The following is an 11,260-nucleotide window of genomic DNA, read 5'->3' as shown; positions in this document are numbered from 1 at the left end:
GGCAAGGAAAATGAAAAGTACACATACAGATTGGGTGAAACCAGGCTTAATAGCAGTAACTGTGAGAGGGATCTTGGAGTCTTAGTGGACAATCAATTAAATATGAGCCAACAGTGTGAGGGAGCAGCCAAAAAGCCAGTGGAATACTAAATTGCATTAACAGAGGGATTCAATCAAGATCATGTGAGGTACTAATACCCACTCTATAAAGCCTTAGTAAGACCACTCCTAGAATACTGCAACCAGTTTTGGCCATCACACTATAAATAAAGATGTTGAGACTGTAGAAAAAGTGCAGAGAAAAGCAACAAAGATGATTAGGGGACTGGAGGCTAAAACATATGAAGAATGGTTACAGGAACTAGACATGGCTAGTCTACTGAAGAGAAGGACCATGATAGCAGTGTTCCAATATTTGAGGCGCTGTCACAGAGATGAGGGGGTCAACCTATTTTTTAAAGCACCTGAAAACCAGACAAGGAATAATGGTTGGAAACTGATCAAGGAGAGATTCAACCTAGAAATAAGGAGAAATTTTCTGACAGTTTGGAACAGTTTGCCTTCAGATGTTGTGGGAGTTTCATCACTGGAAGCTTTCAAGAAGAGACTGGACTGCCATATGTCAGAAATGATGTAGGGTCTCCTGCTTGGGCAGGGGGTTGGACTAGATGACCTACAGGGTCCCTTCCAACTCTGTTGTTCTATTCTAAATCTAGGATTATCTGAATTAGCAGAATGGTCTGGCCTTCTCTTAGGATTAATTATGTCCATTTATCGATTTCATAGTTCCAATCTATAGGACAACCTGTAGCAGTTTCTGTCCAGCAGAATGTTTGTCTTCAAGATATGGCAAAATGATTTGTTACATTCAAGCACTGCAATTCAAGCACCACACCTTACACAGTAATTTATCTTATCATATTCTGAGGAAATGCACCACACACTGCTGGGAGGCACATTCTGCAATACTGTATGACAACAGACCTTAAGCAAACCCTTTTGATGCAACCTTGAGCAGCCTTCTCAGGAAGCAAACTGAACTGTATGGTGTGGGAAGTCACACACCCCCCCAAGAAAGAAATATTTTTGGAAATATTTAAAAGACAGAATATATTTCCCTAAAGGATTTAAAGGCAGAAACCAACCCACCCCCCTATGTCTCTCTGTCCCAAACAGAAACCAAGTCTGCAGAAATGCAGATGTGATAATCTTGTCAGAAAGACTGGAGTCAGGAAACTGGGATTAGGAAGAAAGATCCCTAGAATCAACAACCCCTCACACCAAAAATCTAAGAGTCATCAGCCCCAGCCCCAGAGAAGCAGGATATGACCTTTGAGACATAATAGGATTAACACACCACCACCAGAATACCAGAAAGGCACACTCAGACTCAGGTCAAAGTCCATGCCACAGGAACAACTCCAAACAAAAGGCTCCAGAGGGTATAAAAACCCACTCCCTACTCATTCTTTTTTCTTCCAGAGCCATCTTTCTGTCTGGCTCCCCTCTTCAATAAACTGCAACTTTCTTTCTAAAGCAGTCGCCATATTGTTTATTCCCGGCTTGGACTGAACCACGATGAAGACTTTTCCTTCAACAATAGTAATGCAAAGTAACATTTCAGAGTATAGCGGGACTCCTATATTTACTTAGAGAAGAACTGTAAGCGTGGCAGTAGAATAAAGGAGGCCTTTCAGTGTGGTGCGTTTATTTTCCCTGTATTTGGGGAGGTGGGTGATGAATCCCATTCAAGCGTGCAAAAAATCACCATCTCGTTCAGCCTGAACTGATAAAAACCGGGTCTCCTTTCAATCCTCTTGGTTCCGGGTGACAACACAGGCCCACCCCTTCAGTGTTCTTGACAGTAAGACAACTGATTTCTATTTTTCGTTTGCCCAGTTCGGCCTTCTACTTATCTCCTGCGCAAAGAATAAGGTGCTATATCGGAACTGCAAAAAATCCGGATGACGTCGAGTTTTAGGTTTCCCTTTGCAGCCATCACAGCGGCCGTCCGGATTTTTTTTTGCAACCCAGGCATGGTAACGACAAGGGGGAGGGGGAGGAGGAGAGATGAGCCCAGGCGCGGTGCCGGATAAAGGCTTTCCTGCAAAGCAAATTGTGCCCTTGAAACATAGTTAAATAAGAAAACCCAAAGCAGGCAACCCCTAGGGCCAGGGATAGGCAACCTTGGCTCTTTTATGACTCGTGGACTTCAACTCCCAGAATTCCTGAGCCAGCATGGCTGGCTCAGGAATTCTGGGAGTTGAAGTCCACGAGTCATAAAAGAGCCAAGGTTGCCTACCCCTGACGTAGGCCCAACTTACGAAGCTTTACGGCAGGGAACCCTAAATAAACAGAAAAGCTGATTTATAACTTTTTTGGTTACCCAACCAATAAATACCAGCCAACCTTCCTCCGCCCTCCCTTTTCCCGCAGCCAGTACCAATTAGCGGGGATTCTCCTGCAAAAAGTCCAGCAATTGTCCCACCCCTTCTTGGAAGGCGCCAGCTAGGTGGAGCTCGTCTAGGGGGAAGCGACTCCAGGCCGCGGAAGCTGCCTCCGTCTGTCCCGTTCCCCCCACCTCCCGCCCGCCCCTGCTACCGCCCTCTTCTTGCTTTCAAGCCGTAGACGAAATCGGGGCGCTCCCCGGGCGAGACGTCCAGAAAATGAGGGTCGTCGGGCCCTGGCTCGTCCTGGCGCTCTTAGGCTGGAGCCACTGCAGCGGTTTTAACGCCCGGGAACCGCAGACGGAAGGTAAGCCAGAGACCAAGAGTTACGAGGAGGTTAAAGCGGGCAGGGCTGACGCCTGCTTCGTGTCTTACAAGAGGGGGGGATGGGGAGACCATCGACCAAATATGGCCTGGGACGGTGGCTTTCGGGAGGGACGGAGTTGGGGGGGGGGGGAGAAGAAAGACTCTCCCTGCCAGAAGAAGCCTACATTAAATCGGGTTTGTCCGGCCCTTGCCTAGATTCTTGCTTGAACCCTGTCCTCCTTTCTTCCCGTCATTCGCTCTTTTTTCCTGTCTACTCTACTCCCACCTCCGCGTATCAAACGTCTCTGGGAGAAAGAGGCTGAATTCGTCTTTTTATTTTAGATTCTTGAATGTAATCAATGCGTTAAGAATAACGACCTCAACAAAAAGAGGCTGCATCCACTGCTCACAATTTCGAAGGAAGGGTGAGGTCTCTTCCCCAGTTCTTAGCAAAGAGTTCTTCCGGTTTTCCCTGGCAAATTTGCTTTAGCCTTTGTTTACTTTCCTTTATTTCTTCCTGCAGTAAGGGACAAGCATTGGGGGTGGTTTCCTCCCAGTTTCCCTCTTGATTTATTTTTAACTCTTAAAACATGGTCAAACACAGGTGGTAATTCCATTTTCTTTTTGACTCCTGTTCATTATTTATATACGAATATTAATCAAAAAGCCAAAACTGAGAGGCTTATAAACACAATCAACTATATATACCAGTGATGGCGAACCTTTTAGAGACCGAGTGCCCAAAAATTGGCCCCGCCCCTGCTCCACCCCCCTTGCCCTGCCCCCACCTCACCTGCCCGCAGGGCCACTCACCACCTCCAGGGCCCGCCGCAGATCACCCAGATAGCCCAGCAGCGCCATGGCGGCCACGCCCTCTGCCCGCGCCCCACAGCATTAACTGTGCACAATGGGGCATGAGGGCAGAGTCTTGTCTATGCTGCCTGGCTGCCATGTCCTTGGCTGCGCTGCTCTGCGTGGGCTACGCTCAAGGGCAACTCTTCCAGGGGGGCTGCTGGTGAGGAGAGGGTCGCAGGGGGAGGCAAGGCTAGGGCAGTGGCACGTGTGCCCACAGAGAGGGCTCCGAGTGCCACCTCTGGCACCCGTGCCATAGGTTCGCCACCACTGATATATACAATATTATAAAAATCATAACTATGACTTCATTAGTAATGTCCACATACAACCCTCCTCAAACAGGAGCTTTAAATAAACCAGATTTTCCTAACACACACAGTTAACACTGTTAACACATCTAGGAGATAGTGAAGAAACCATAGTGGGGCATTGTTTTATTCATGCCAGGTTGATTTATCTGAACATATCCTGGTGTTAGGTTCACATCACCCTTGTCTTGTCATTTCCCAGATTTGTACTAGAGTGAAGATGAATCATAGTTCACCAAAACCTCACTTACATGTTTGTCATGGTTGATATTGCTTGGTTTTTAAAAAGCTAAGAAACTTTTGTTGTGGTTAATACTTAAATGGAAGACTATGTATAGAATATCCCAAGGTTGTAGAGTACATAGCAATTTTTAAAAATCTTGGAAGAAAACAAGAGCAAATCATTTCCTCAGTGTTGTCACAAAAACAACATGGACATGTCCAGAAGTCACCATGAATTGTGCTCAGCTTTATGACATCTTTTTACTAGGTTCAACTTTGAGCATGAATAAAAGTTAATTAATCAGAAGTAGACAAAGTAATCCTGGTATATTCCCACTCTTGGCATCCGCCTACATTTCTGTCCTGCCCCATACTGCTACCTTTTCAAGGTGCTTTTATTTAATGTTAAGTAAAGATGAAGCTGGCCTGATATTATAATGACCCTATATAAAATTGTTCTTAAAGAAAAAAAAACGATGCTTCTTGTTTCAAAGTGGAACTGTAGTGGAAAGTACTTTCAGTAACTGTCATGTTTTTGTTGTTGTTTGGCAATGGCAACTCTGGTGGGGAGGCAAATTCTGCTTGTTAGCAGTTGTTTTGCTAGAGCACTCATGAGAAGCCTTTAACATGCAAAATAGACTTGTCACTAAAAAGGGACTTATCAGTGAAATAGAGCCACTTTTCCAATGTAGTACCCTGATGGCTGGGATCTATGGGAGTTGAAAACCAGTTCAAGACAAAGCACTAGGCTGGGGAAGCTGCAAGAAAAGCCTTTTGAAGTTTTAGATTTTTTTTTCACCAAATAAGATGCATAGGAAAAAACTTTTAATCTTTTTTCAACTTGTTGAAAACTTTTAATTGTTCATTCGTTCTTTTTAAAAACATTCGAAAGATACTCTTTTTGTAAGCTATTCCTGAGTGAAGCATTTTGCCAATTTATTTATCTGTATCCCACCTTTAGTATTTTTACAAATAATTCAAGGTGGCGAACCTATGCAACACACCTTCCTCCTCCTATTTTCCCCACAACAACCACTCTGTGAGGTGGGTTGGGCTCAGGGGTAGGCAACCTTGGCTCTTTTATGACTCGTGGACTTCAACTCCCAGAATTCCTGAGCCAGCATGGCTCAGCTTGGAAACCTCTCCCTTTCCCCTCAGCATGGCTGGCTCAGGAATTCTGGGAGTTGAAGTCCACGAGTCATAAAAGAGCCAAGGTTGCCTACCTCTGGTCTAGCTCAAAGTCACCCAGATGGCTTTCATGGCTAAGGTGGGATTTAGCCTTTTCTCCTTCATCATAGTACAGCAGTGTTAATGTTATTTTTTCTTCTTCAAATAAGGAAGTAGAGAACAGTTAAAATCATTTCATTGTGCAGGGTGGTTTTTATTATTTGTCAGCAAGCACCTTCTTGTTGCTATAAATAAGGTACTTCTGAAGTTAAGTAAGTTTTCAGTCATTCCTGCTTTCCTTTTAAAGAGCATGCCATGCTGAGTTCAGCCACAGGAATGAGAAGCATGCTTAAGTGGCTAAGACATTAGTTACAAAAGTCCCAGCATAAGTGTTGTCAGCGCATACAAACACAGAAAGTTGGGGATAGCCTCACTAGACTGCTGTGTATTTGATGACACTCTGTAAATGGAGGCAAGATGATTTTGTGTTGTCCCACAGATGTTTTTTCACGAGGCAACTGGACTTTCTTGGTTTTCTTTGAAGACATTTTGCTTCTCATCCAAGAAGCTTCTTCAGCTCTGACTGGAGAGGAATGGAAGGATTTATACTCCTTGCGACAGCTGGCCATTTGCATTCTTTTAAAGCATCGTTGATGCCATCTGGAAGTTCATCTGTGTCGTCAGAGACACTTGAGTAGTGCAGATGGGTGTGGAGCCTTCTTGGAACTGTTGAAAGAACTGTGTTGTAGACCAGAGGTCCCCAATCTTTTGAGCACCAGGGACCGGTTCTGTAGAGAGGCTTTTCCGCAGACTGGAGGGTGCGTGGTTTCATGTACTGCCTGCATCCCACGGATGGGGCTTTGCTTGTTTGCATGGACATGCCGGTTTCAGGCATGCCGCAGCCCGGTGCCGGTCCACAGACCAGGGGTTGGGGACCCCTGTTGTAGACTGTAGATGATGTCATATCCCTCCCCCTCTGCTGAGAGAGGACTGTTCAATTTTGACATTGGCCTCTTTGACCTCTCTTTCAAACCAGCGGTCCTCTCTGTCCAAAATATGGACTTTGCTGTCTTCAAAAGAGTAGCCCTTGTCTTTTAAATGCAGATGGACTGCTGAATCTTGTCCTGATGGGTTTGTTCTCCTATGTTGTACTATATGTTTATGAAGTGGTTGTGTTAATCCCAATGTACAGATCTGCACATGGCTCACTGCATTGTAATGAATATACTACACTGTTGCATTTGTGTCTGGGTGTTTTATCCTTGGGATGGACAAGCTTCTGCCTTAGTGTACTCTTGGGTTTGAAGTGTGCATGTATGTTGTGTTGGCTGAAGGTGACCCTGATGACACAGATAAACCTCCAAATGGCATCAAGGACTCTCTAAAAGAATGCAAATGACCAGCTGTCTGCAAGGAGTATAAATCCTTCCATTCCCCCACCATCCAGTCAGAGCTGAAGAAGCTTCTTGGATGAGAAGCAAAACACCTTCAAAGAAAAACAAGAAACTCCAGTTGCCTCCTGAAAAAGCATCTTTGGGAGAACTATGACCTTGGTGACTGAGAATCTCCACAGACATTGTGTTAATGCTGAGGTGCATTTTTGTCTAAAGACGATGGTGTGCATTTCAGTAGGATAGCTCTCTTCATAGAAAGAAATGGTTTAAGGGAATTCCATTTACTGACATATTGATTGGATTGCTTGTATACATTTTGTAAAATACTGAATATTTTATGCTCTGGACAGTTTGTCTTCCCTTGAATGACATACAGGTAATCCTTTATGTACGACTACATTTGAACGCAAAATTTCTGTTGGTAAGCAAGACTGTTACGTGAGTTTTGCCCCATTTTATGACTTTTCTTGCCACAGTTGTTAAGCGAATCACTGCAGTGGTTAAGTTAGTAACACGGTTGTTAAGTGAATCTGGCTTCCCCATTGACTTTGTTTGTCAGAAGGTTGTAAAAGAGGATCACACGACCGTGGGACATTTCAACTGTCATAAATATGTGGCAATTGCCAAGCGTCTGAATTTTGATTATGTGACTACGGGATGCTGCAACGGTCATAAGTGTGAAAAAGGTCATAAGTCACTTTTTTCAGTGCCGTTGTAATGTTGAGCAGTCACTAAATAAATGAGGACTACGTGTACTTGATTCCCTCAGCTGAAGGAAATTGGAGGAAGAATTTAAAAAGGGAGGGCTAGTGATAGGTGACTAACCGATTAACTAACTAGCACAGGTCATTTGGGCCCCAGATATAATGGTGTTCGGCCAAAGAAGGTAGGTTTATTCTAGACCAACGGGCTCTCTAAAGCAGACATGTCAAACACAAGGCCCGGAGGCCAGATGTGGCCCGCGAAGTGGTTTCATGTGGCCCGCGAAGCCATCCTGGAAACAGTGAGGGAACGACCCCCGCTGCTTTGGCCCTGGCCCAGGCCAGGCAGGAGCCAATGTACAATTTTGTGGTGGCCATCTATGCTGAAACGCATTCAGTCTTAGCTCCACAAGGCCGTCTAGAAACAGCGAGGAACCAGCCCCTGCCACGTAGACCCTCCCCCCTGGGTGCATGCTGGGGAGGTGTCACCCTTTGTGAGGAATGAAGAAATGGACCATGCCTTGGCACTTGCCCCGGTCCCACCCCCTTCGCCAGAGACCCTCAGATCTGTCCCACTCCTGCCCAGGCCCCCACAGGCACCCTTGATGCAAACGATGTAGAGCTGGCCATGCCCACCCAGTAGGCCACACCCACTCCATCCACGCCCACCCAGTAGGCCGCACCCACCCTGGCCACACACCCCGAGGGCAACTGCAATGCTGATGCGGCCCTCAATGAAATTGAGTTTGACACCCCTGCTCTAAGCATGTTAACAATCCTGGGTCTTATTTCCCAGAGCAAACATGTTCAGCAAACAGTGCTCAGCTCTCCTCTCTTTGCTTCCTCTGCTTCAAAGCAAGATAGTCGGGTGTTTGCTAGTATCTTTCAACATCTCAGCAGCACAGCAGCCAAAGGAAACCCCAGTTTGAACTTTTGAAGAAGTTGAAGATAGCTGCAGAAATGTAGAGTAGTAATTGCTGACCTTCACAATCTCAAGGCCTCACCACGGTGGCATAATTACTGAAACCTGCCTTCAGAACAATCACCATTTTTTAAGAGGCAGGGTTTCCCCCCCTCCCTCAATGGCATTTCGTTGTGACTTTATCAGATGATCTTCTGCATTACGTTCAATGTGCAATTCTGGCCTAGGCCAGGGGTCAGCAACCTTGGCTCTTTTATGACTCATGGACTTCAACTTCAGGAATTCTGGGAGTTGAAGTCCACGAGTCATAAAAGAGCCAAGGTTGCCTACTGTGGCCTAGACTGTATGAGTGAAATACGTCTTGTTCATTGCAGATTGATTGCAAGCTAGGATATAAAATGAGTTTCTCCATGCAAATTAGTTAATATTGTCCGGTGCAGAATATACCACATGAGTTTAATCTCTTTCTTGCAATGGTTTTTTTTTTCAGTTTGTTTACACTAAGATTTCTGCCCAGGCTACTTTGGTAGTAGAAGAGACAGACTTGAAAGCACTCACTATCGGATTGGAATTTTAATGAAATACTTTCTATACATACATATTTTTATATATTTTAGCAATTCTTATGTTTTTAGTAGTCATTATAACAGTGATGGAGTGAAGCTCTGGATCCCGGCAAAGATGGCCGGGGGGGGGAGCGCTGCTTGGCCCAAGACAGGCAGCGCAGGTGGCGGCTGGGAGCATTTCTGGTTTCAGGAGAGCCTGAATCGGCTTCTCCCCGCTAGGGCTGCATCACCTGAGCGAGGCCACCGTCTCTCACATTTTATGCATTTGCTTCAGCTCCAAAGCGATGTTTTTCCTCCGCGGTTTCTGTCGAAGGGCTCTCCCCCCTCTTCCTTCCCCTCCCCGTTTCCTAAAAAAAAAAAAATAACTCCGAATTCTCCTGGAGTTCTGGTCTGGCACACACAGCCCCTCCCCGCCATGACACACACCCCTTTGCAAACGTTAAATTATCCTCTGGAGGAAACGGTGGGTTCAAGGAGGAGCCTCTCCCCCCTCTCCGGGCGCTGAGGATGGAGGAGGTGGGAAGAGAAGCCCCGGGACCACCACCACCACCACCCCAGCAGCACGCCCACTCTTCGGGAAGCGCCGAGCCAGAAGGCTCTTGAGAGCCAGCCTGCCTCCCTCTTCCGCCACCCTCAGCACTAACAGCCCGCTTTATAATAACCAGTGTTAACTAACAAGGCACGTAGCCTCTTCCGAAAAGTAATGGGATCACTCCCCAACTTCCAGTACCATGACCAATAATTCAAACATGTGGATGCTGTTTTGAAAAATGGGGAGCAGAAGGGAAAATAGAAGGTTGCAACATCAAAATGAATTAAATACTAAAATGATTGTTTTAATCAAGAACATCTTTGCAGAAACACAGACTTTTGGCATTGTTAGACATATTTCTGTGACCAAATGACTTGTTCAATGCTGGCAGGATCAACAGACCAGTCCTTTTTTTAGTGTCAGTTCTGGAAACCTCTTTAAAAGGGAGTCATCTTGATATTTAATCTTATGAAATGTAATATTTTCAATGCACAAATCTGGTCTTGCTATTATTACCCCCCCCCCTTTTTTTCACCCTTTGTTTTAAAAATGAGGAACCTGCAGTGCTTTACTGAATGACAGCATTTAGCAACTTTGGTTAACATTGCTAACAGTGAGGAACACTAATGTTGTAGTTTAGCAGTAGCTGGAAGGGCTGCAGGTTCTCCTCTCCTGAAAACAACAGAGTAAACTATTTGATAGCCCAAACATTATTCTACAGAGTTAGAATGTTTTTGATGTATTTATCTTATGCATGCTTAAGATAGAATACAAGGTAGCATTTTCAAAATACGTTTCAGTGGGAGAAGCTCAATTTGGACCATTTCCCCCCTAGATCCATTAGTGAAGATGTTTGCTAGCTGAAAAGCAGTGTGTGTTGAACCAAGAAGCAAGGAGAGTGGCAACTTTATGGCACAACATGAGTAAAAACATAACTTGTGGATTCCAACACAAGAGGAAGTTTCTCTTTAATGTCAGAGAGAAATTTGGACAGTTCCTTTCTCTAGTTCCCACTCAGTAGGCACGATGACCACTTCAGATGGCTATGTTCTCTGCGTGCTTCAGAATTCTGTTAATCAGAGAACTGACTTTGGAATTCAGAATTATGTATCTTTCCAATTAGATGGGAAGCTGCAATAACAAATATAGTTTAATTTTATAATACTTCTGCAGTTAACAACGAACCTTTTGCAACTTAGTTACTTACATATTTATAAGTGTTTTCTTATCATCCCACTTTGAAACAAGTGAAGTAAATGGACTGTATGTACTTTTCTTAACTATCCCGGCGTTGTCAGTTTAACTTTGGATATTTTGAATATTTGAATACCAATTCTCTTGTGCTGGTTGATGACCACAATGAAGTTAAATAAGTAAGTAAATAGGTGCCAAGCCATACAGAGTGCTAAAATTGAAAACCAGTTACTTGAATTGACTATGGAAGCTTATTGGTCAACAGTGCAGCAAGTTCAGCCTAGATATAATAGGTGAACGCATCCCTCTCATTCATAGCCAAAGCATGTATTTTGAACCAACTGCAGCTGCCAAGTCATCTTCAAAGGCAATTCCATTTAAAGCACATTGCAGTAGTCTAACTTTTTGACAAATGAGTGTGAGTCAGTTTTGCAAGGGCATCCCGGTCTCTCAAAATGTGTTGCTTCAAAGGGGACGCAATCCTGATTCAGAATCAGCTTGGGGAATAGGATCGTGCCCGTTCAATCTATGCATGTGTAGCGCTACCTCTTTAGAGGCCGCCAATGCCCAGGCCCTCCCAGCCACAACCCCCCTTGTCCAGCCTTGCGGTAATGTTCTTTAGAGATCGGTGAGATGTCTTACAACC

At 44.8% G+C, this 11,260-nt stretch overlaps 1 protein-coding gene across 1 annotated transcript in view; it reads left to right on the top strand.

The window, feature by feature from the left end:
- Nucleotides 1-2,627: 2,627 nt before the first annotated feature.
- IFNGR1 (interferon gamma receptor 1) overlaps nt 2,628-11,260 on the top strand; it is a 20,530-nt gene continuing 11,897 nt past the window's right edge. Inside the window, exon 1 of the mRNA XM_015823730.1 lies at nt 2,628-2,754. Within this exon, the coding sequence (XP_015679216.1) occupies nt 2,667-2,754 (88 nt within the window). The 5' untranslated portion in view covers nt 2,628-2,666. The remainder of the gene's footprint in view (nt 2,755-11,260) is intronic.

The sequence above is a fragment of the Protobothrops mucrosquamatus genome, unplaced genomic scaffold (genome assembly GCF_001527695.2).
Source record: "Protobothrops mucrosquamatus isolate PMUCROS unplaced genomic scaffold, P.Mucros_1.0 scaffold1969, whole genome shotgun sequence".
In the NCBI taxonomy this organism is placed as follows: domain Eukaryota; kingdom Metazoa; phylum Chordata; class Lepidosauria; order Squamata; family Viperidae; genus Protobothrops; species Protobothrops mucrosquamatus.
This window is presented reverse-complemented; position numbering and strand designations above follow the sequence as displayed.